The 27099-nt window shown below is 36.4% G+C and overlaps 1 protein-coding gene across 5 annotated transcripts in view; it reads left to right on the top strand.

The window, feature by feature from the left end:
* The window catches only part of PTAR1 (protein prenyltransferase alpha subunit repeat containing 1), a 50695-nt gene that overhangs the window by 13318 nt on the left and 10278 nt on the right, over positions 1–27099 (top strand). For 4 of the 5 annotated variants that reach the window (XM_017873059.1, XM_017873058.1, XM_017873057.1 and 1 more), the window contains exons 3-6: positions 5156–5222; positions 11908–12012; positions 13799–14012; positions 22655–22959. In XM_017873059.1, the coding sequence (XP_017728548.1) occupies positions 5156–5222; positions 11908–12012; positions 13799–14012; positions 22655–22959 (691 nt within the window). Of the gene's footprint in view, positions 1–5155; positions 5223–6244; positions 6301–11907; positions 12013–13798; positions 14013–22654; positions 22960–27099 lie in introns of all 5 variants that reach the window. The other variant, XM_017873060.1, reaches the window with a different exon arrangement.

Below are 27099 nucleotides of genomic sequence, written 5' to 3'. Positions count from 1 at the left end.
GTTTACCATATAGCTTTACCTCAAGCTTCACTTCTTGTGGTAACCTGAATGTATTTTGGAGGAAAAGAATTACTGATTCAAGTTGGCCTTGAATTTATTTCTAGATGCATGGAAACCTTTCTCTGTTAGAGACAGTTGTCAAATCCAGTGACCATTACCAGGTGACTACTGGCCTTGGGCCATTTCTAGAATGCAGTGAGCAAGAAAAGCATATTGATTTTTCTCCAACTTCTGTAGCATCCTTTTATCTTCTCCCTGTTATAGCTGAAATTCAGCTACTTGTCTATGTATAATGTGCCCTGATTCTTTTTCTCCCTGTGACGTGATGATGGGTTAGGCATATATTGTAGTGTGTGTAACAAAGAAACATTTATTTGCTGGTATATGTTCTAGTGTTTGGAGAGTGACATGTTTAATTTCAAGAGACTGTAGAGATTTCAGTAGCTCATATCTTTTTGGTGAAACTGCAGAGGAAATGGTATATTTTTGATGAAATTGAGAGAGTGAAATAGTTACAACCATTGATTATACATGTTCTTTTTCAGGTCTTTGTTTCAGTCCCGACCTGTAGAAGGCAAAGTAATTGCCTGTAGTGTGGTAGAGTGAAAGAGCATCTGCTTTGCAGGACAGCAGACCTGGATTTAAATTGAACTCATCAGCACACTGAAGTCACTTAGCAATGACTTAGCAAATTACTTAACCTCTTTCTTCCTATTTGCACACCAAAAGAAGGAAATACTAATCAAGACTTCAGAGGGTTGTTACGAGGATCTCATTCTTTGATTATGTCTGATACTTCCAATCTAGTTACTTCTCCTACTCCTTTCTCATTCCTGTCATTGCACTTTACCCCTATCTTTTATATCAGACTGGAATCTTTACTGAAGGAAGTCTTGTCTGAACCTGAGTCCTGAATGAGGACGTTTTAGCAGTTTGTGAAAGAGGAGAAGAGAACGGCCTGTGGTAGTATATGTTACTAGGTACCACTGATGGTGGTTAAGGCTGTTGATGTTTTAAATTCCAAGACTCTTAAAAGTCAAAAAGTATCCCTCTGCTCAGCAGTCACTGCTTAACCAGCTTAGGAGGTTCTTTTGCTCCCTCTGGAGGCATCCAGTCCCAATATCATTTGTGGAACTGGACTAGGAAATACAGTCTTTGTAACAGGAATTACCATTCAGTCCTTACTGTATGTCAGAGACTGTACTAACACTTCAAGGGTTTAGTCATCTAATATCCCCATGATAGCTCCATCTTACATATGAGAAGGACAGTAAGGCCTAGAGAGATTAAGTGATTTGCCCAAGAATTCCCAGTAAGTGATGGAGCTGGGCTGTGTCTGAACCCGGTAGCTGCTGTTGTTCTATTAGGGAGGGACCTGCCAGTAGAGGAAATGTTACTTTGATAAGTCTTCCTGTATCTTCACATAACCATAAAATGAAAAGCGGAGACTTAAGTACTTGCTGTGTCAGTTTTTGCCTTGTGCTACTGTACAGAAGTCTCTCATGGAGGATGAACTTCTTGTCTTATGATGGAGGGAGGAGGGGAATTGTGTTAGAAGTACAAACAAACAGCAACTACCATTGGTCAGACATATTTTCTTTAATGTAAAAAGGGAGATTCCAAGGAACTATGCCAATTTACCTAGGTAGAATAATCACTTTTTAGAAAATCGTAGATGTCAGAAGAAATTCCAGAGGCTTTCCCATCATTTACAAACCTTTCCATATAACTACTTGACTATGAAGGGTTTTTTTGTTATTGCTGCCTATTTTACAAGTTTGGAAATTTAGACAGTTTTACTAAGGGAACAACCTCCTCATTATTCCAGACTTCCTTACTTATGTTGAAAATACTCATTTCTTGGTCAGTTAGTGATGGCGTTTAAGTGAACAATATTTATTGAATACCCACTATGTGTCAAAAAGCTGTGGAGAAGTGGAATGAATTTCATTGCTCTCAACACCATGAGGTTGATGTTATCATCCTTGTTTCACTGAGGTTCCAAGAGGTTAGGTTATGTAGGTAGTAAGTGGAGAAGCTGGGATTCAAACCCAGGTAGTATGGCTTTAAGGAAGGCTTATCCTCTTACCACTCCTTTGTGCTGTGGTCAGACATGGAGCTGCTTTTGACCAGGGACTGTGCTTACTCATCTTCAGCCAGCTCAATACCTGGCTTATTGTAGATGCTTACAAAATTTGTTGAGTGAATGAATAATTTGAAGATGTATTAGAGAGGACCTACCTGCAAAAAATTTATGGTCCAATTAAGAGGACAATATTTATGTAAGTAACAAAAGTAAGATACACACAAAACAGAGATGAGGCCAGGCGCAGTGGCTCACACCTGTAATGCCAGCACTTTGGGAGACTGACGCAGGCGGATCACCTGAGCTCAGGAGTTCAAGACCACCCTGGGCAACATGGTGAAACCCCATCTTTACTAAAATACAAAAAATTATCTGAATGTGGTAGCACGCACCTGTAGTCCCAGCTACTGGGGAGGCTGAGGCATGAGAATCGCTTGAGCGTGGGAGGCAGAGGTTGCAGTGAGCCAAGATTGTACCACTGCACTCCAACTTGTGCTACAAAGTGAGCCTCCATCTCTAAGGAAAAAAAAAAAAAGAGATGAAAGATTTTTTCCGACTAGGTAGGTTAGGAAAGGCTTTAAACATTTTTTTTTTTGGTTAAATATTAGGAGATGGGAAGATATGAGGCAGAAAGAATAGCAAGCAGGTAACTCTGAATTCTGTTCAGAGAAAAGAAGGTAGGCGGGTAGGAGGTGTGTTCATAGGATAGTGGGGTTTGACTCAGGTGAAATGTAACATGTGAGGGAAAGTAATGGAAGGCCAAGCTGATCAGGAGATTGAGATCAGGTTTCAGAAGGCTTCATTTCCTGGTACATTTTACCACTACCTTGTGTTGTAGTCATGCTCTGTTATCCATAATCTCTTGGAGAGCAAACTATGTGTGAAGTTCCATGCATTTTTATCTTTGCTCATACTTTTTCCAGTATGGTAAGGTGGTGCCGTGACCACTTTATTTATTTAGTCTTCCATATATAATTCCACTAAGAATTAATTGCAGCTTTTTTGGTGGGCCCCAAAATGTGGTTTATGTTTCTACTTCATAATTATTTTGCCTTATATAATTATTTGTTTATATAGTCTCTCCAACTTGAGGATAACCTAGAGGCAAAATTAGGTCTTATTTATCATTACATTCAAGCACTCAGTCCTAAGGGCCTACTTTAATCTTTGTCCATAGTCAATACTTGGAATATTTGTGGATTTAAACTGAAAAGTGACATAGAATATTTTATTTCCTTTTCTTGATAAACATTTAGTGCCAAAAACTACTAAAAGTAAAAAAATGAAGAGGTTAATTATTCTTCATAGGCATAATGTGTTGTAATGTATGTAATGACTTAGAGGTCAAAATAAATGTGTGCTGATCCTACTGTTTGTTGCTCATTGGAATTGAATATTTCATATGCTCACTAGGAATGAAATCATGGGCCCCAAATAAATGTTAATCTCCTATTAAGATAGAATAAAATAATTGATTTTATTGTTAACTAGAGTATTTTTAAATGACTATTGGATGTGTTTATGTGTATTTGCTCTTAGATATTAAAAAGTTTGTATTTTACTTAAACACTGAAAATGTCCCAATTATTATGGGCAGACATTTTGTTTGCAGCATAATTGACTTGTTGGAAACAATTTTGATGTTGACTTTGCCACATGCTAATTGGGTGACTACGGGCAAATTGCTTAAATTGCAGAATTTCAGTTTCCCTATCTGTAAAGTGGGATAAGAATATTTTGGATTGTGATTATGAGGATTTAGTGAAATAATATAAAATGAAGTGCTTACTACCATGCCTCATACACAGTAATGCTAAGTAAATGGTAATAATTATTTTTATTATTTTATTACATGGCATTTAATAAGAGCTTGATAGGATTGCCTTAATTTAGTACTGTGCCCCTAGATAGATAACCTTAATCCTAGAATTCTTTTCAGTTTTAGTAAGACAAAGACAATATGTCTAAACTTTGCTAATTTTGTTCTTTCAAATACAGGCTTACCGTGCTTATTTGAATATATAGGAATTCTGTCAAGACCATGGTAAATAAATAGCTAATGAATGTGAATAGCCAGTTCATAAGATGAACTATATGTAATAAACAATGAAAATGTTCCTATTAACAAATGTAAATTAAAATAAATGAATTGTAATTTTTTATGTCACATTCATTTTTAAAAATATATATAGGTCAGTTGTAGGGACATAAGTACACTCATGTTCCTTTTGGCAGTATAAATAGATACAGTCCATTTTAAAGACAATCTGGAATGCTTAGTAGGAGTCATACTGAGTTTTATATTGTTTTGACATAGTAGTTCTGCTTCAGGAAATATATCCCAAGAAAATAGCCTACAAGACAAAAAGTTTGTTTAAAATGTTTATAGTAGTATTATTTATAACATTAAAAACAAACAGGAAACAGCCTAAAGAGTAAGGTAATTGATAGTATATTGGACTAAGGGATTGTTATGCAACTGTTAAAAGCACATACTGTAGTAATAGAGGAGGATACATATGGAATAATACTTAGTGAAAAATATAGAACAAAGTTGTACATTTATCGTTGCTATACCTATGTAAAAATACGTGCAAGAAAGGATAATTTTTGCAGGAGATTGTAAATGAATTATGTTAAGTGGGTTGGATTCTTAGTGATTTTTTTTTCCTTTTGAAAATTCACGCACACCATCAATACTTGAGATATTTGTGAAGTTAAATGAGTAGTGGCATAGAAATTTTGTTTCTTTCCTTGGCAAATATTAAATTAGTACCAAAAAGCACCCAAAAAAGGAAGAGGTTAATTAGATTATTCCTTATAGGCATGTTGTAAAATTGTTTGTGTCAGCTTTTAAGAGAGTTACACTTACCAAAAGTAGGAGAGGATCTTGAGGGTAATCTTCGTATCCCTGACAGCTTGGAAGAGGGTATTTATCATTAAAGTTAGTATGACATGAGATATATATTAGTATAATGTGATAGAGAGAAAGAGAACCTTAAAAGAATGAGAAGCCAAGCTTTCAAAGGTAGGACTATTTGTTTTTAATATGACTTCTCTTTATTTTAGAATTGATAGATGTCACATGTACCCTGCTGCTTCTAAACCCAGACTTTACTACTGCATGGAACGTGAGGTATGTCATTTTCATTAGTGATATGATAAAGTTTGTCCAAATTTCTGAAGACATATTAGCCCCATAAGTTGTTAGCTTTTGAAAACGAAATATAAACCATCTTACACCTATTTCTTCTACCTGTTCTTTATATCTTTGACAATTCTAAATATGCATTTTGCCCCTTTTTGCATGGTGATGTCTTCATAAACTTTCTTGCCTGAAATATAAATTGTCATGTTGAGTTACAGTATACTGTTTGATACATGCTTTTATTTTTCCTTCATTTTTTGGGGTGGGCGAGTAATGGGCAATCGGCATAACTGTTTGGCTTGTGAGGCATATAACATTATATCACTGGTATTTGGGAAGCACTGCAGTATAGTGGAAAGTGTATGGGATGAGAAAGAAGGGAGTCATGCTTAACTCTGGCTTTTTCCCTGAGCAGCTGAAAGGATGGAATTGCCCTTTACTGAAATGGCAATGTCTGGAAGAGAAGCAGATTTAGGTAGGGGGTGCTTGTTATAGGTCAGGAGTTCAGATTGGGACATGTTAGATTTGTGTCCAAGTAGTTGTATATTAATTTAAAGTTCAGGAGAAAGGTCTGGGCCAGATGTAAACTTGGCAGTTACTAACATGTAGATGGTTTTAAAGCCATGAAACTGTTTTAAGATCCCTAAAAGAGTGGGCATAGCTAGAGACAAGAACCAGTTCAAAGACTGAGCCCTGAGACATTCTAGTTTTCTAGGGTTGCACAATCCAGGACAGTAGCCACAAAGCCATATGTGGCTATTGAGCCCTTGAAATGTGATTAGTCTCAACTGAGATGTGCCACAAGTGATAAACTGCGCATCATGTTTTGAAGACTAACAAAAAATGGAAATATCTCATTAATAATTTTTATATTGATTACTTGTTGAAATTATAATATTTTGGATATATTGAATTAAATATATTTATACTTGTGTTTAATATAGCTGTTAGAACATTTTAAATCATATATGACTCGCATTTGTGACTCACATTATATTTCTATTGGACAGCACCGTTCTAGCATTTGCAAGATGAGGAAGAATCAGCAAAGGAGACTTTTAGGAAGGTACCATGAACTTAAAATTCAGAGCTTTTTTAAGGGTAGGGACCATGTCTTTTTTTTTTTTTTCCCTTTGTTTCCTTAGCATCTAACTCTAGTGCCTGTACATAATAGATATGCAATTTGCAAATTGGGCACGGAAATCAAATTCAGTGAAAAAGAAATCAGAGTAATAGGGAAGTAGGAATGCCATTTTTATTCATGTTCTTATATTCCTCACCTATAGAGAGGAACTCAAAAATCCTTCAACAAAATTTCTCACTAGCATAGCATATATGCATAGATAGGTACATACACACACACACACCTGTATACATATGTGTATACACACATGTTATTCATTGTATATTCTATAAGTCAGTTGAGCATTGGAGAAAAAAACCTAGGCTTAAGATTCATGGAACTTAGTCCTGTTTCATCATCATCACCAATAGAGAGGAATTCAAAAATGCTTCAACAAAAAATTCTCACTAGCATAGTATATATACGTACATACATACACACACATATATGTATACACACATGTTATTCATTGTATATCCTATAAACCAGTTGAGCATAGGAGGAAAAAACCTGGTCTTAAGATTCATGGAACTTAGTCCTGTTTCAGCAGTTAACTAGCAGCTGACTTTGAGTATAACTTTTGATTCTCAAGAGTTTTGTTTTTTTATCTGTGAAATAAAAGATTTGAATTAGGTGAATTTTTTTTATGATTCTATTAAACTTAAAAAAAAAATATGTGTGGTTTGTTCTTATAAAGGGAAGTTGCTCCATAAATCTAACTTGAGGGTGTTTATGATGGTTCACCTTGAAAATTATTCTAGTTAGATGATTAGTAAGGTTTTGTGCTAGATGAGTAGAAAGGGAATCTTGATTTTTAAAAAGTCCTTTGTGGATATGTGTTCTAGTAAACTTTAATATGTATTAGTAAGATTGATTGACATATAAAGACATCGAATCATAGGTACATTTTGAGCAACAAACTGCTAACTTCATAGTAAACTTCTCTAACCCTGTAAGGTCTCTATTGCATATCAAATACACAGAACTTTATTTTTAATTGTTAGTGGATCTCTTCTATATTAACCCTGGAAGGCATTGAGTGATTTTTGACTACATTTTCAAACTGCTAAAGGATAATGCAATAGATGTCTAGTTCAATTTGTGGATATTGCAATCTTAGGGGAAGGAAATAGAGGCAAAAATAAGTTTCTGAACTAACCTCCTGTGATTACAGTGAGTGATACACATAATTTAAAATTTCAGCTGGTTTTTTTTTTAAAGAAGACTGCTACTTTTTTTTTTTTTTTTTTGCTTTGAAAATTGGTGATTTACCTGATGAAAGAGGTTGACTTAGTAATAATGTCCTATTTTCTTCTTCAGTCTATGTACTTAGAGTAAGCAAAACACCTTTGAGCAACAAAAATAGTTGATGCCAAACTCCAGTGATTCATGTTCTGTACTCATAGCCTATTGGTTTAAATTGGTAACTTTATTTTATGCAGATTTGATGTTTGGTTCTGACATTTTGAGCTAAGAAACCTGAGCAAGTTACTGAACTTCTCCAGGATTCAGTTTCCTCATCTGTAAAATTGAGGTATTTGGCCAGGCATGGTGGCTCACACCTGTAATCCCAGCACTTTAGGAGGCTGAGGCGGGCAGATCACGAGGTCAGGAGATCAAGACCATCCTGGCCAACATGGGGAAACCCCATCTCTATTAAAACACAAAAAATTAGCCATGTGTGGGGGCGCACACGTGTAGTCCCAGCCACTCGGGAGGCTGAGGAAGGGGAATCGCTTGAACCCAGGAGGCAGAAGTTGCAGTGAGCCGAGATCGTGCCACTGCACTCCAGCCTGGCAACAGAGCAAGACTCCATCTCAAAANAAATTGAGGTATTTGGCCAGGCATGGTGGCTCACACCTGTAATCCCAGCACTTTAGGAGGCTGAGGCGGGCAGATCACGAGGTCAGGAGATCAAGACCATCCTGGCCAACATGGGGAAACCCCATCTCTATTAAAACACAAAAAATTAGCCATGTGTGGGGGCGCACACGTGTAGTCCCAGCCACTCGGGAGGCTGAGGAAGGGGAATCGCTTGAACCCAGGAGGCAGAAGTTGCAGTGAGCCGAGATCGTGCCACTGCACTCCAGCCTGGCAACAGAGCAAGACTCCATCTCAAAAAAAAAAAAAAAAAAAAAATTGAGGTATTAGGAAAATGTTTTTTTATAGATAAAAAACAAGTATGTGATTGCTATTAACTTCACTACCTATTATATTTGTCTATTGTCTCCTATTTATATATTCATTCATTTCAGTGGGCTGATGGATAGCCATTTGATACTCTGGGGTATAATCCAATACTATGGTATTTTGTTGCTGAAATCATTCCAGCTGTGGCCACTGGAAGCTCTTTCGGTTGCACCCCATGTCCCTTTTTCACATCCCACTATATATTTTTGAGCACTTCCTTACTTTCTGGCTCTATAAGATGCTCCAGGCTCATCTTGTGTACTTCCTGTCCTGGTCCTAGAATCAGCCATTTCTAACATCATTAAAGAATGGTATTAGAAACCAAAATGTGGGTGCTAGAATTAAATTGTTTTTGAAAAACTTGTTTCATCAATATCCAACACCTACAAATGTTCAGTACTACCCCTAGCAATGTTTATTACATTGATATAAAAATTTTGCTTGATGCCATCAGGTGATCTTTTTCAGTGTCCATATATTAACATTGATTGAGGTTGTTTCAAGCTAAGATGTCTTCCCAAAAATGCTGCTTAATTCAAAATAAAGATATTACCAGAGTGCCTATATTTTTTTTCTTTTTCTTTTTTTAAAATTCTGTACCTCAGTGGTCGCCCAAGGGAGTGCCCATAACTTAAGAAACTTTGTCAAAACTCAGTTATAGGGTAAGTGCCTCTTTTTTGAAGAAAATTTTGATTATCTCCCTTTATATATGGATATATATGGGAATAAAGGTAGACAGTTATAAATAATAAGAGGTCTTAAATTTAGCAAATGGAAATTAAGCCTAATACAATTAATTCATTATAGTAGTTGTTTTTTAAACTTTAATGGGCATCTTTTTTTTTTTTTTTTTGGATGGAGTGGCACTCTTATCGCCAGGCTGGAGTGCAGTGTCACAATCTTGGCTCACTGCAACCTCTTCCTCCTGGGTTTGAGTGATTCTCCTGCCTCAGCCTCCCAAGTAGTTGGGACTACAGGTGTGCGCCACCATGCCCAGCTAATTTTTTTATTTTTAGTAGAGACAAGGTTTCACCATGTTGGCCAGAATGGCCTCAATCTCTTGACCTCGTGATCCTCCCGCCTCGGCCTCCCAAAGTGCTGGGATTACAGGCGTGAGCCACCATGCCCAGCCAATGGGCATCATCTAAAGAGCTTGTTTTAAAACACGTATTGCTGTGCCCACCTGAGTTTCTGACTCAGTGGGATCTGGGCTGAGGCCTGAGTTCTGCATTTCACGTAAGTTCCAGATGATGCTGATGTTGCAGTCAGGGTTGACTTTGAGAAACGTTGATCTCAAAAGTGGTTAAAATTACATAGAGCAATATTTTCCTCCTTTTACTTTATAGATATCCTGACTTACTGTATGAACAAAATGTTACTGATTTCAGAAGGAAAAGAATCCAAGACTGCAAAAGCAATTGGCTGTTGCAAGAAAAAAATATATATTTTTTATATATATATTATAGATATAATGACAAATTGGTTTCCTGAACATTGAAAGGAAAATAGTTGTTTTCTTTATCAAATAAAACTTTATAAATAGCATGTCTCTGTTGGAAAGAAAATGTATTGTGGTATTTAGAAATTAAATCCATCTAAGTAGATATGGTATAAGAGCTGGATTCTGGTTTTCTCTGGCTTAAACTTCTCTAAAGTAAACGAATTATCAGCCCTACCACAGGAAGGACATTTTAAGATTAATAAACAATAACAAATGATCTGATTTTATTATAAAATTGTAGATACATTGAGAATTCAGTGAGAGTGTAATATCAGCACTTATCAAAAACTTACCTGAGAAATTAAATGTAAATTGTATTTACCTGAGAAACAGGTATGGAAAGCTCTTGTATGACATTCTTTATATAGTTGGCCCTCTGTATCCATAGGTTCTGCATCCCTGGATTCAACCAACTGCAGATAGAAAATATTTGAGAAAACTATTGCTTTCTGTGTGTTAGGTAGTATAAATAACCTAGAGATGATATGAAGTATATGGGAGGATGTACGTAGGTTATATAGCAACACATTTTATATCAAGGACTTGAGCATTCGCAGATTTTGGTATCCGTGGGAGGTCCTCGAACCAAGCCCCAACAAGATATCAAGGGATAACTGATTGCATTGAAGCTTTGGTTGGGCTTGAACAGTTTTAAAAACAACCAAAACATTACATTGCTTTTACTTCTGCTTATATTAATATTTTTAAAAGGAATGGCCTAGTATATCAAGGGCCATGTAAGTATTTTACCTTGTTATTAGCTCTTTTGGAAACTTATCCAAAGTAAGAATACAAAAGAAAGAAGTCATAAGCACAAAGCTTTTTCCCCCCACCCCCCAGATTTGTTTTAAAATAACAAAAAGTTAGGCCGGGCGCAGTGGCTCAAGCCTGTAATCCCAGCACTTTGGGAGGCCGAGATGGGCGGATCACGAGGTCAGGAGATCGAGACCATCCTGGCTAACACAGTGAAACCCCGTCTCTACTAAAAAACACAAAAAAACTAGCCAGGCGAGGTGGTGGGCGCCTGTAGTCCCAGCTACTCGGGAGGCTGAGGCAGGAGAATGGCGTAAACCCAGGAGGCGGAGCTTGCAGTGAGCTGAGATCCGGCCACTGCACTCCAGCCTGGGCGACAGAGCGAGACTCCGTCTCAAAAAAAAATAAATAAATAAAATAACAAAAAGTTTGAAGTAACCTGAACGTCTAACAGTAAGGGTAAAGCATAGCTACTGAATGAAAACTATTCGATCATTTAAAATGTTCATTACAAAAATTATATAGAATCATGGGAAAATTCTTAAGATATAATGAAAGCAGGATATACAATTATATGTTAAAATGTATGTGTGATAGGGAAAATTCAAAAATAAAAAATGGTAATTTGGTTAGAATAGTGATTCCATGAATGATTTTTTCCCCAACCATATTGTGTTTGTTGTATGTGTGGTTTTGTAATGAAATAGATGATGTCAAGTCCTATTTAGGAAACTAGACCAATTCTTGATTGGTATTGGATTGGCCCTGTAGATACGACTATCAGGTCTCATAACTTTTGGAAATGAGATAGGCCAGAAAACCCCTTTGCCCTCACACAAACAGCTAACATTTCACCTGTTGATTTAAGACCTTCTCTTTCTGCTTATTAATTTGTTATATTGGGATTATGAGAATACATTCTTGATTACTGCATGTCACATTTATGAGTGTTTTGTATCCTAGAGTGGCTTGGGCTTTTTTTCTTTTTTTTTTTTCTTTTAAATTCTTAGACATTCACTTCACAATGAGGCTATATTAAAAGCCATGTAGAACCTTTGGCTATAAGAATAAAGTAATGTTTAATTTTTTTTTTTTTTTTTAAACAGGAAAGAACTAATCCTCTCTGGCACTTTAAATCCAATTAAGGATTTACATCTGGGAAAACTCGCCTTAACTAAGTTTCCAAAGAGTCCAGAAACATGGATTCACAGGTGTGGTTAATTTACAACATAGTACTCTTACTTAGGATTCAGAATGGCTGGAGAAAGAAACATGACATGTGAGAGGCAAGGTTACATATCGGTTCCAGAGCATGAATTCTGAAGTCAGGTTACCTAAGTTTAAATCTAGGCGCTATATAACTTGCTACCTAAGTGTTCATGGGAAATTACTTAACTCACCAAGCCTCAGTTTTCTCATGTGTAAAATGAGAATAATAGTTACACCTGTCTCATACAGTTAACAGTAAAGTTTACATGAGTTAATGCATGTAACACTCCCACAGTGCCTGGCACATATTACATAATAAATGTTAGCTATTATTAACTCTTTGAAGCAGTTGTGGAGATTGCATTTATTGATACTCAACTGTAATGAGCAACATGGATTTTAAAAGCATTTGGTTATTTTCCTGGTAAAGATGGTGGTGGTGATGGTTGTGGTTATTAAAATTAACTTACAGAGAAAGCTAAGGGTAACTGAGGTGAATGCTGTGTACGCTGAGCTAAAGTTGCTAAAAACCATACATGCAAAGAACATTTTTAGGTTAAAAGCCTGGGACAGATAACCAGAATGCAATTTAGGACTCTCAAAATCCTGGCCACCTGGAAGCATCTTCCTGATGAATCCTGTGTAACTACTCTTATTTGATCAAAGTGGGATGGTGTGGGCTTGCTGGTCAGGACCAATAAAGAAGTTACTCTGAAATTCTCAGTTTATTAAGCCACTCTAATTTTTCTTAAATCCTGGGCATTTTTAGGATCTTATGTCAGTGCAAGGTGTCTTGGTAATCATGCCTTTAGTTAACATTGTAGGTCAGCTTCTTCCAAACCACATAGTCAGTTGTATTTTCTTCATGACTAGAAATTGAGGTAGTATACCACAGAAAAGTGTATGACTGTGTGTATGGGGGTGGAAAGGGATGGTGGCAGGGGAAAGGAACTGTTAAATATGCATCCATCAGTTTATTGGCTTGTCTAATTTTTTTATCAAGCAATATTTTGTTAAATAAATTCCATTATTTTAAAATGACAAAATGAGTTTTCTTACTCAGTTTCCTGTACCTTTGGGTTTGAATACTTTAGTCTAAAAAATGTTTTTATATGAGTAAATTATTGGTGCAAATGAAACCCATTAAGTAGCTTGAAACACTATTTAGTGTTTTTTATGTAAATACATGCTAATGCAAATCTTAAATAGACAAAGGGAGAATTTGTGGTTAAGGATATTTTGACACCTCCTTAATGGTTTAATGAATTGTATTTGTTACCTTCCAGATTTTATGCTATAAATACAGAATTTTGCTGAATGAAAGCTATCAGAATGCAACTTCTTGTTTGCAAACAAATGCACATAGGGTGAGGCATGCATATATAATTAAAGATGTGAATCATGACTCCTTGTAATATTTATCAGCCATTAATTTATAACCTCTTACCACCACCACCACACACACACACCAATTGCCTTTACATGTCCTGGTCAAGTGGAGTTTTGGGATTGTCATTTTAGAAGTAATGACATTCTCTGTATTACAGATTTTAAAGTTTTTTTTTATTTTCCTGTTTATCTATTTTCCACTCTTCATCCATACTGCTAAATTTAATATCATCGTAAACAAAACAACCCCTCCCCATCTCCAAAAAACTGGACTTATAAATAGGTATTATTTTGCATTGTCTCTGAATGGAAATTAAATTAGGGACAATGAAAACTGGTTATTTTTCTCTCTGGTTTATGTTCTTTCTGTGTTCTCTTTCCCACATGCTACCTTAACAGGCGATGGGTGCTACAACAGCTAATTCAGGAAACCTCCTTGCCTTCCTTTATGACCAAAGGAAACTTGGGAACAATTCCCACAGAAAGGGTACAGCGACTCATACAAGAAGAGATGGAGGTCTGTGGTGAAGCAGCAGGGAGATACCCAAGCAACTATAATGCTTGGTCCCATCGCATCTGGGTTTTACAGCACTTGGCCAAGCTAGATGTCAAGGTAGGGATATTATTGTCTCCTGGGCAGACTGCCTATCTGCCCTTAAAATCTTCTGGTAGTAGTTCATCCTCAGAAGAGCTTTGAAGGAGTAGAGAAACTGATGGTCTGGCAACTTCAGAGAATCGTGACAGCTGCTACCTCTGGAGAAACCCTGTAATTAAATGAAAATCTTGCATTCCCCACCAGTGCTGTTTTTGGCAGTCTTAAGGCTAGTGCGGTGATAAAGCAAAGGCAGGTTTAACCAATTGAGGAAGATTGAGCATAACTCACTTTATCCTGAAACAGGAAGGGATTATTAAGCCTTATAGAACTGGAATTGCTATTTCTTGGTAGTGTTTGGTTATGTGACAATATACTAAGTCAGCTGGCTGTCTTTTCACACTTTCGTCCTCTGAAAAGAGGGAGAGGAGGGCAGGGAATAGATGATCTCACCCAGGTGTTTTTAAAATTGGCTGAGCCTGTAAATTACCTGGGGATTCCTAAGTCCCACTCCAAGCCTACTAAGACAGAATGAGGGTCGATCTAGAGATCAGTATTTTCCACTGACTCAGGGTTATTTGAATGCAGAGCCAGTTTGCAAACTCTCACAGCCTAATCCTTTCAGTTTAGAAATGAGGAGATGGAGATTTCCAGAGAATTTTAATGGCTTAGACTTAGCTACAGTTGTACCACTTATTATTCATCAGAATGAGAGCCAGGTGTCCCTTTTGCTCCTTCTTAATATACTACAGTGTCTCAGGTTTTCTTTTCTGATGGTGTCACAGTGCCATAAAATCTAGGGTGCTCATCTAAAAGCTTCTCAGGCTTGAGACAGTTAAAAGAGGTCAAGTTGAAGATCAAAGTGCCCCAGCTGGTGCTTTCAGATAAGTGGGGAAGTGTTATATAATTTTAACTTACCACCCTCTTCTTCTTACATCCCTCTTCCCATGCTCCCATTTCCCTCTTTGTTTCCTGGCGAGGACAAATAGGAGACTTTTTACTTCCAGAGGATTTTAAGCCAATAATTCTGGAAGAGAAGCCTTCCACTTCCAGTTTATGTGGCTTTGAGTTTCAGGAGGGGTGGCCGCCTAATGGAATAGAAAGAGCAAAGGCTTAAAATCACATCAACCTAGGTTCAGATTTTGGCCCTACTAGCTATATGTGGAAAGCAAGGTTTTATTGTTTTCATTTATAAAATAGGGACTCTACTGTCTGCCTCTGTGTATTATTGTGAGAGTTAATTGAGTTAATGGATGTAAATTACTGGGCATCTAATAGAGGTTCACTCAATTTTAGTTCCTTTCTCTGTTCCTCCAGAGATAGAAAATTGGCTGCCAGTTTGCTTGATCAACTCAGTGCAGTTTATTCATGAAAAAGTATAAAACCCTATCATACCCACCAACTGTCCTGTATACTGGGTATGGCAGTAAGACAAAGTGTTTGCTCTCAACAAATTGAAAATCTAGTGGAGAAAGTAGACCAGCAATTACAAAGCATCAGAATACAATGGGAGCACAGAAAAATGGTTCTTCATCTAGGATGGGCTTGTTGGAAATAGCTGCTGGGGGAAGGAAGATACATTGAGTCGGGAGGCGTGATTACAAGTTGTTTGATGGGTAGTCAGGGATATGGAGTGCTTGGTGGTCATCTCAGATCTATGACTTGATGGTGTGTGGGAAGAGGAAAGAGATATGAGGAGGCTTGGAGATAAAAAGGAAGGCACAGTCCAGGTTGACTGAGAGGTCTTTGGAAATTTTTCTGCCATGATGTGAACCTTTTCAAGTGACATTTCCATAAAATCAGGAACAAGGGGCCAAAGTGAAATTCTTGGTTACTTGAGACTATCTGGTGGTAAGGATAACTCATTAATGGTGAGTTATAACTCATTAATGGTGAGCTCAGCTGCCAGGGTCCACTCTTGGGCTCAGATGTCATCACCCTTCCTTGACCCGCCCTTGGAGGAGGACTTACCATTCTTCCATTCCCCACTTGCCACTGCAACATCTCTTGCTCTTGTTATCAGTAAGGAGTCCCAAATTTACCAAATCCCCTTTCTGTTGTTATAAGCCATTGGGCCCACCTAGAACATTTACTGCTATGCTTTGTCTGTTACAGGAGGTAATCACAAAAATACCAGTAGTCTAGATCAGCTTAAAAATACATATGAAATCAGCCGACATTTTTTAACTTAAAAAATTGAAAATGACTTTTTAAAGTGCTGGCCTCGAGTATTAGTAAGAGTATGAAAATGAGCATTATTCAAATGTTATAATCTTACTGAAGGGCAACATGGCAGCACTTATCACACTTTGTAAAATAGGGTGTTATTTTTAGAGTTCTGCTTCCAGGAATTCATCATAAAGAAATAATGGAAAATGAAGTATGGTAGAATGATTAGAGGCTTCACTCAGTGGTCATGCAGACCTGCTTTGCATTCTGGCTTTACCACCAATTTGCTGTGCAGCCTTGAGGAAGTTGCTTAGCCTCTTACACCTTCAGTTTTCTCATCTGGAAAAAAAGGGTGATGATAATTCCCATCTCACTGAGTGATGCAAATTGAATGGGAGAATTCATATAAAGTGGCTATCAAAGTGTCTTAACTAAGTGCTCAATAAACACTGGCTATTAAATATAGAAGTTTGATGTATAAAAGTAGCATTTATAGTAGTGAAAAACTAGAAAATCTGTAGCCCTTCAATAATGAGGAAGTTGTTACATTACAGTCCATCACATTGGAATATTTTGTTATGACTAAAAATTATATTTTAGAAGATGATTTAAAGGAAAATATTCACAATAGATTATATTAGGGTAGGCCTAATATTATTATTTATTTATTTATTTTTGAGATAGGGTCTTGCTCTGTCGCCCAGGCTGGAGTGCAGTGGCACAGTCTCAACTCACTGCAGCTTCCACCTCCCAGGTTCAAGCACTTCTCCTGCCTCAGCCTCCCAAGTAGTTGGGATTACAGGCACCCACCACCACGCCTGGCTAATTTTTTTATTTTTAGCAGAGATGGGGTTTTGCCATGTGGGTCAGGCTGGTCTTGAACTCCTAACCTCAAGCAATCCACCTGCCTCTGCCTCCCAAAGTGCTGGGATTACAGGCATGAGCCACTGCACCCAGTAGCCTAATACAATTTTTAATGTATTCATTAGCATTGAATGAGACTGCAAATACTTTAAAGTGTTTGGAACAGTGCTTGGCACATGGTAAATGCTCAACAGATATTTATACATACACACAACAATGTTATAGATTTTTTTCTTGTATTTTTTATAAAAACATTTTCTAGTCAGAAAAAAGAAAGAATAAAGATTGATTAAAAGTAGTATGGGGTGGAATTATGACACTAATTTTCTATTTTATGTTCTCTCTGATGTCTGCATGCTTAAATAGACATTTAAGTAAATTTTAAAATATTTATATTTGAGGGTAGTGTGGCAGGAAAGACTCACAGTCAGGCAGTTTATTACTACTGGCAAATTACAAGTTAATATAGGGCTTCACATAAAAAAAACACATATAACTCATTTCTCCAAAAAAACATACCCACGTCACCAATAAGGACAGGAAAAGATATTCAACATCTTTACTATTGGGGAAATGCAAATCAAAACCACAGGGAGTGAGATACCACTTCACACCAAAATACGGACGATAATAAATGTTGGTTAGGATGTGGAGAAACTGAAACCCTTATTTATGGCTGGTAAGAATGTAAAGTGGTATAGCCACTGTGGAAAGCAGTTTGGCATTTCCTCAAATAATTAAACATAGAATTACTATATATTAATAAAACTACAGTTAATATATATCATATTCTTAGAGAAAAACATGCATTACCATATAAGACACTGTAATTCTACTCCTAGGTATATACCCAAGAGAGGTGAAAACACATTCCATACCAAATCTTGTATAAGAACGTTAATAGCCACATTATTTATAATAGCCAAAAAGTAACACCTCACCTGAGGAATGGAAAACAAAATGTGGAATATCCATGCAATGGAATGTTGGCCATAAAAAAGGAAGGAAATATTGATACATGCTATAATGTGGATGAACCTTGAAAACATGCTGATTGAAAGCAGTCAGATTCGAGGCCACTTATTGTATGATTTCATTTATATAACATGTTCAGAATAGGCAAAACAGATTAGTGGGTACCAGAGGCTGGGGAGGAGGGAATGGGGTGTAACTTCTAATAGGAATGGGGTTTTGTGGGGGTGGTAAAAACGTTTGAAATTAGATAACAGCAATGATTGCACAATTCTGTGAATATATTTAAAACACTGATTTATTTTTTTACTTGAAAATGATTCTAAAGTACATTAGAGAGAATAAAGCTTAAAGAATAGCTGAGAAATTGTTAGGAAAAACGATAAGGAACACTCTACCATTAGATACTTAAATGTTTAGTAAGACAGTAATTAAAATTGTGATGCTATTTCAAAAATAGACTCAGTAATGGAACAGAATATAAAGTCCAGAAACAAATTCCAATACATAATATGTACATATTTCATTAATGATGAATATGGCATTTCACATAATTAGAGAAAGGATTCCTTGTTCAATTTGTGATGCTGGTAAAATTGATTGACTTTTTAGAAAATAGAAAGTTAGATTTTTTTTTTTTTATCTTAAATACCAAATTGAACTTTAAATGGAATAAAAACCTATATGAAGAAAAAAGAGACTCACATTATGCTAAGTGAAATAAGCCAAGCGCAGAACGATGAATATTGCATGGTGTCACTCGTAGGTGGACTCTAAACAAGTTGAACTTATGGAAGTAGAGAGTAGAATGCTGATTGCAGGAGTAGGGGTTATGGTAGGGAATAGGGAGTTGCTGGTTAAAGCGTACAAAGTTTCAGTTAGGATGAGTAAGTTCTGGAGGTCTAATGTTAGAACATGGTAATTACTGTTAATGATGTAAAGATTTATGTAATGTTAGAACATGGTAATTACTGTTAATGATGTAAAGAAATCTAAAGATTTCTAAGAGTGTTATCTTAAATGTTCTTATCACAAAAAATAAAATACCTATGTGAGGTGATGGATATGTTAATTCACTTGATTGTGGTAATCATTTCACAGTGTATACATAAAAACAATATGCCGTACATCATATATATGTATGTATGTGTGTGTGTGTATATGTATGTGTGTGTGTATATATATGTATGTGTGTCACATACATATATATACACACACACACACATACATATACACACACACACATACACAATTTTAATTTGTCATTTACACTTCAATAGACCTGAGGGAGAAAAGAAAAAAAGGAATTTTACTTGACTCCAAATCTTTAAAAAAAAGAAAAGAATTTTAAAAATCAGTTGCAGTAATATACTGAAAATAATATTTACAACACATATGACAAATAGAGACTTAGTATCTTTAATATGTAAAGACCTCTTACAAACTCATAAGAAAAATAATGACTATCACAAATAGTAAATTAGACAATTCATAAAAGTAGGGAATTAGGCAAAATAGGCAGTTCATAAATGAAGAAACAAAGGAAAAGTAATCACATAAGAAAAGATATTTAGCCTTTATGATAATTAAGGAAATGTAAATTAAAATGAAACGTGATTCTTACTAAATTAGTGAAGATTAAAGTATTGATGATGAATTTAGGAAATAAGCATTAACATGTACTTCCAATAGGAATATAAATTATACAGCCTTTCTGCAGGGCACTTTGACAGTATGTATTAAGAACCTTATAAAGTTTTTTTCTTTGTTCCAGCAAGTATATTTCTAGAAATTTCTCCTAAATAATTAGATATGTACCTAGATTTATATATGAGTGTTACTTATACAAGAGTAGAAACAAACAGGGGAATGGTTAAATTCTGATAATCTTGAGGGTGAAATATTTTACGAGTTAAAAATTATAAAATAATATTTAATACCATAGGAATATATTTATAATTGAAGTGGAATAAAATTAGTACAAAAGAATATCCCAGATTTTTGTTAAAAATAAACTCTCTGCATGTGCGTATATAGAAAAAAACCTGAAAGATTTGTTTTATGCCAGAATGTTACAAGTAGTGATCTCTGGCCAACAAAATAATAGATTTTTGTTTGCTTTTTTATATTTTTTCATATTATTGGAATTTTCTATATTGATCATTTTGTATCACTTTTATAATCACAAGAAAGCCCAAATGTTATTTTTAAAAGTTTACAGGACCTACAGCATATGTATTTTAGTAGTCTTTCATTTTAACATGTTATCCCTCTTTTCATAGCCCTGCATCTGCAGTTTTCTTGTGGTTTATTTATTCACTTACTCATGTTTTCATATGGAAATAGGAAAAGGAAGATATTTAAGGTATATCACATAAAGGTCATTTATCCCATCAGTACCGTACATTAAAGCCATATCTTTATATAGTGTCTTTAGATCACTTAAAAGTTAATTGGATCACTTAAAAGTAATTGCTGTCTTTTTAAAAGAAATCATTCCCTATATCTTTATATCTTTTTATTCTAACAAGAAAATGCCCTGAAATTCCAGTTAAAGTTTCTTCTTTCATTTAATATGCATCTTTATATCTTAGGGAAAAGAATATAGTGGATTTTCTCTTTAAAAGCCTAATAATTTTTTTAAGAAAGTGATTTTGTTGAAAATATATGTATATTTTTTTCCTTTTTGAGATGGAGTCTCGTTTTGTCACCCAGGCTGGAGTACAGTTGAGCAATCTCAGCTCACTGCAACCTCTGCCTCCCAGGTTCGAGTTATTCTCCTGTCTCAGCCTCCCAAGTAACTGGGACTACACGCATGCACCACTGCGCCCTGCTGATTTTTGTATTTTTAGTAGAGACAGGGTTTCACCATGTTGGCCAGGCTGGTCTCCAACTCCTGACCTCAGGTGATCCGCCAGCCTCCCAAAGTGCTGGGATTACAGGCATGAGCCACCGCGTCCAGCCAGAGCATCTTTTATATATGTGCCATTTTTGCCTCAAAATTAAATAATAAACTGCAATTTTATACATAGAAATATCCAGTTAGAAATAATCTAGATGTTTTTCATATTATATAAGTTCACTTTAAATAAGTAGAGGACTCTTTTCAATCCATATTAAGAAGCCATGCCAAAATAAAAAAGCTGCTATATTACAGCCAGAATGTTCTACAGGTTTATTTTTCAAAATGTAATAAACGTAAGATTAGTTTTTATTTCAGGTGGGAGTTTATCTGGTGCTATTTTTTGCTCACCTTTGAAAATCAAATAAAGATATTGTTTTCCGTTTCTCAGAGACTTGCCAGCTCTAACCTCTGTAATAAAATTAGGTGGCTGTGAATAAACTCATTGGAACTTAAAGGAGATGTTTAAAACATATCACTGATACAACTTGACTATCTTGGCTGGAAGTAATCTTACTCCTTTATACTATTCGCCTTATTTATTAAATTGTTCATTCATTCATTTCATAAAATATTTATTTATCCACCCTGATGTCAGTAGGTATAGGAGGATTGAAGTATCAAATAGGAATGAATAAATATCTTAAAGCCCTCACTGAGTTTAATGGGAATGAAGAGATGCACTGAAATTCTTTAATAAATGTGATGCAGTACATAAGTACTATGGGGGTTCAGGAAAAGGAAAGATTCCCGGGGAAGAAAAATGGTGTAAGAAATGGAAAAAAGATCATGGTACAGGAGAAGGCATTTGTCTGGGACCTTTGACAGACAGGTGAAGGTGGCATTTAGCATTATGCTGTCTATATTGTTAACTGTTCACAAATGTATATCTTTTTTCCTTAGCTGGTCTGAAAATCCTCTGATGGAATGTGGTAGGCACTTGATATACCTTTCACTGATTTATGTTTGCTACCTGTTCAAGGCACTCTCAAATAAATTATTTTTGCATAAGTGCTGCTTTTTAAAAAAGCATTTCATTTGAAATTCTTCAGTTTGCAAGATATTGGTATCACAAAGATTTAAACAATTTACTGCTGAATTTTATTTCATTTCTTTTAAAACTCATTTATTATTAATGTTAAATAAGTTTGAGACAAATAGTTAAAGTCACGAGCTCTTGAAAAAATCTTATTATTAGTGCATCATGTTTTTCTACTAATCCCTTATAATTAAGTAGTGAACAAGACAAACATGGTCTCTGCCCTTATGGCACTTATACTGAAGGACAAATAATTTCACTGAGCCTATTGTTGAAGACATAATAAGTTAGATATTATACACATTTATTAAATGTAAAATAAAGTTTATATGAAAGTAATCTGAGTTTATATTTTTCCTTTTACGTCAGCATTGTAAATGAATACCCTAATGCTCATCATTATTTCAGAATTTGTCTTTCCTTCTCTGTGTGTATCAATCAGAATGTGAGTAGTCAAGGTCTAAGGGAAGGATGACAAATGAGTTCTTAAATTCTTTAATCTTAAAAAAAAATCTATCACTTTTATATGGGGAAGAGAAAATTTGCATGTATTAAGCTTCCACTAAGTGAGAGCACTGTGCTGGACATTGTGTACAAAATATTGGTAAGATGGTCTTGTCAAAAAAGGAACAAATCAAAGAGAAATCAGAGGCAAGAATGGAGAAAGAAGAACCTTTGAGAACTCTTCTTCTTACTTCCCTTTTTTCTTCTTACAAGATTCTTCTTGATGAACTGTCTTCTACTAAACATTGGGCATCTATGCACGTTTCAGACCACAGTGGATTTCACTACCGCCAGTTTTTGCTAAAGTCTTTGATTAGCCAAACTGTGATAGACAGTTCTGTGATGGAGCAAAATCCTTTGAGAAGTGAGCCAGCACTAGTTCTTCCAAAAGATGAAGAAGCAGCAGTTTCAACAGAGGAACCAAGGATTAATCTTTACCATCTTCTAGAAGAAGAAGTTGAATTCAGCACTGATCTTATTGATTCCTACCCAGGACATGAAACCCTTTGGTGTCATAGGTAAGAAAAGGGAAAATCTATTTTCTACACAAAACTATGCGTGTCCTCATGAGAGCTGCAGGTGTTAGTTACACCTGATTCCTGCCTGCTTGGGTGGGTAAACATGGTCATCTGATTGTGGAGCTTTGCCTGAGTGAATACAAGAGGTTTTGTGTTACCATCTCATCATCATCATCATCATCATTAATAAGAGATTCCTCATGTAGATCTCTCCCTGCAGCTTAGGATGGTGATATTCAGCCTTGACTGTGCAGTAGAATAACTTGTGTTCCAAAATAAAACAGAATCAAAAGTTTTTGGATTCCTTCCTTGGAGATACTAATACTTATCATATCTAGGATGAATTGCTGCCATCTCTCTCTCTCTTTTTTTTTGAGACAGAGTTTCGCTCTTCTTGCCCAGGCTGGAGTGCAATAGCACAATCTCGGCTCACTGCAATCTCTGCCTCCCAGGTTCAAGAGATTCTCCTGCCTCAGCCTCCCGAGTAGCCGGGATTATAGGCGCTCACCACCACACCTGGCTAGTTTTGTATTTTAATAGAGTTGGAGTTTCACCATGTTGGCCAGCCTTGACTGTGCAGTAGAATAACTTGTGTTCCAAAATAAAACAGAATCAAAAGTTTTTGGATTCCTTCCTTGGAGATACTAATACTTATCATATCTAGGATGAATTGCTGCCATCTCTCTCTCTCTTTTTTTTTGAGACAGAGTTTCGCTCTTCTTGCCCAGGCTGGAGTGCAATAGCACAATCTCGGCTCACTGCAATCTCTGCCTCCCAGGTTCAAGAGATTCTCCTGCCTCAGCCTCCCGAGTAGCCGGGATTATAGGCGCTCACCACCACACCTGGCTAGTTTTGTATTTTTAATAGAGTTGGAGTTTCACCATGTTGGCCAGGCTGGTCTTGAACTTCTGACCTCAGGTGATCCACCTGCCTCAGCCTCGCAAAGTGCTGGGATTACAGGCGTGAGCCACCATGCCTGGCTTTTTTTTTTTTTTTTTTTTTTGAGAAAACGCTCAACACATAATATTGATGCACAGTCAGGATTGAGATTTGATTAGACCCCGAGAATAAAGTATGCGTCATCATTTTTCCAACCCTGATGGTCTGCAAATTAACTTACCTGAAGTATAATCTCTTGACACTTTTTGTTTAAAGTGTAAGAGAATTTATCTTTGAGAGAGGGGAAAGTCTGGTAGCAAAGAGTGAAAAAGGGTTAGCAACCTATCAACTTCAGTTGTGAGTACATTTGACAGTATGTTGGAATGAAGTCACGTATGTGACCCCTTCCCAGCTTCATTTCTTTTGGATCTTCCTTTATTTGGAGGCATCTTCATCTTCATAAATACAGATTCTACTTTAGGCCATAGCATTGTATTTGTAAATGAAAGACTTGCCTGCACTAGGCAGGAAGGAGGTAGGCATTCTTTAAAATTGCCCATTTCTAAAGTTACTGAGATTTCTTTCTTTCTCCAGTACAGTCTGTCTTATAGGTTATTTGAGGAGACCTGGTCAGCTGCTTTTCCTTACTAAATATATTCAGAACAAAAGATTATCTGCCCTCTTTGGCACCTTCATTAGTAGAGAATGCTCTTTTTCTCTTAAAACCAAGTCACTTATTTCACGTTTTCAAGAGAGAAGATAGATCTTTTAAGCTACTGGCATACCTCAGCGATATCACAGGTTCAGTTCCAGACCACTGCAATAAAGTGAATAAAGCAATAAAGTAAGCCACACAATTTTTTTGTTTCCCAGTGCATATAAAAGTTACTTTTACGTTACACTGTAGTCTAAGAAGTGTGCAACAGCAGTATGTCTAAAAAAAAAAAAAGTATGTATCTTAATTAAAATACTAGATTGCTAAAAAATGCTCACGATCATCCAACCCTTTGGCAAGTTGCAGTATTTTCCTGGTGAAAGGTATTGCCTCAGTGTTGGTGGCTGCTGATTGATCACAGTGGTGGTTGCTGAAGGTTGGGGTGGCTGTGGCAATTTCCTAAAATAAGATTGCAATGAAGTTTGACTCTTACGAAAGATTTCTCTGTAGTATGTGATGCTGTTTGACAACATTTTGCCCACAGTAGAACTTCTTTCAAAATTGGAGTCCTCTTAAACCTTGCTGCTGCTTTATCAAATCATATTCTAAATCCTTTGTTGTCATTTCAACAATGTTCATTTCACAGCATCTTCACCAGGAGTAGATTCTATCTCAACAAAACACTTTTTATTTTGGTTCATCCATAAAAAGCAGCTCCTCATCCATCCAAGTTTTATCATGAGATTGTAAGCAATTCAGTCACATCTTCAGGCCCCACTTCCAATTCTAGTTCTCTTGTAATTTCTACCACATTTGCAGTGACTTACTACGCTGAAGTCTTGAACTCCTCAAAGTCATCCATGAGGGTTGGAATCACCTTCTCTCAGAGTTTTGTTCATGTTGATATTTTGATTTTCTCCCATGAATCACAAACGTTCTTAATGGTATCTAAAATGGTGAACTGTTTTCAGAAGGTTTTCAATTTACTTTGCCCAGATCCATCAGAGGAATCACTATCTGTGGCAGCTATAGCCTTATGAAATGTATTTCTTAACAAGACTTGAAAGTTGAAGTTTTTCCTTGATCCACGGGCTAGAGAATGAATGCTGTGTTAGCAGTCATGAAAGCAACATGAATCTTTTTGTACATCTCAATCAGAGCTCTCACATGACTAGGTGCATAGTCAGTGTGCAGTAATATTTTGGAAGGAATCCTTTTTTTCTGAGCAGTAGGTCTCAACAGTGGGCTCATTCAGTTAACCATTCTTTAAATGGACATGCTGTCAACATATGTCCTTTCATCCAGGCTTCGTTATTCTGTTGATAGAACACAGGCAGAGTAGACTTAGCATAATTCTTAAGGGCCCTAAGATTATTGGAATGGTAATTGAGCCTTGGCTTCAACTTCAAGTCACCAGCTACATTAGCCCTTACCAAGAGTCAGACTGTCCTTTGAAACTTTGAAGCTAGGCATGGATTTCTCTCTAGCTATGAAAGTCCTAGATGGCATCGTTCAATAGAAGCGTATTTCATCTACATTGAACATCTCTTGTCAGTGTAGCTGCCCTCATCAGGGATCTAACTAGGTCTTCTGGATACCTTGCTGTAGCTTCTACATCAGCATTTGCTACTTCATTTTGTACTTTTATGTTATAGAGATGGCTTCTTTCCTTAAACCTCATGATCCAATCTCTGCTAACTCCAAACTCTTTTTCTCTAACTTCCTCACCTCTCTCAGCCTTAGAATTAAAGAGCATTAGAGCCTTAGTCTGGATTAGGTTTTGGCTTAAGGGAATGTTGTGGCTGATCTGCTCTTCTATCCAGAACACTAAAACGTTCTCCATATCAGCAGTAAGACTGTGTTTTGCTTATCATTTGTGTGTTCACTGGGGTACCACTTTTAATTTACTTCAAAAACTTTCCTTTGCATTGACAACTTGGCTAACTGGCACAATAGGCCTACCTTTCAGCCTGTCTCAGCTTTGGACATGCCTTCCTCATTTAGCTTAATCATTTCTAGCTTTTGATTTAAAGTGAGAGATCTGTGACTCTTCCTTTCACTTGAACACTTAGAGTTCATTGTAGGGTTATTGATTGGCCTAATTTCAATATTGTTGTATCTCAGGGAACAGGGAGGCCTAGGGTGAGGTAGAGAGATGGGGGAAGAGCTGGTTGGTGGAGCAGTCAGAACACACACATTTATTGGTTCAGTTTACCATCTTATATGGGTGTGTTTGTGACACCCCAAAATAGTTATAGTAGTAACATCAAAGATCGCTGATCACAGATCACATAACAGATACAATAATCTTGAAAAAGTTTGAAATATTAGGAATGTTACCAAAATGTGACATAGACAAAAAGTGACCACATTTAGTTGGAAAAATTGTGCTGATAGACTTGCTTGACACAAGATTGCCAAACCTTCAGTTTGTAAAAAATACAGTATCTGGCCTGTAATCTCAGCACTTTGGGAGGCCCAGGAGGGTGGATCACAAGGTCAGGAGACAGAGACCATCCTGGTTAACACAGTGAAACCCCGTCTCTAGTAAAAATACAAAAAATTAGCTGGGCGTGGTGGTGCGCACCTGTAGTCCCAGCTACTTG

Source organism: Rhinopithecus bieti, unplaced genomic scaffold (genome assembly GCF_001698545.2).
Source record: "Rhinopithecus bieti isolate Rb0 unplaced genomic scaffold, ASM169854v2 scaffold_7648, whole genome shotgun sequence".
Classification (NCBI taxonomy): domain Eukaryota; kingdom Metazoa; phylum Chordata; class Mammalia; order Primates; family Cercopithecidae; genus Rhinopithecus; species Rhinopithecus bieti.
Note: the sequence above shows the minus strand (reverse complement) of the source record. Positions and strands in the feature narration are given on the sequence as shown.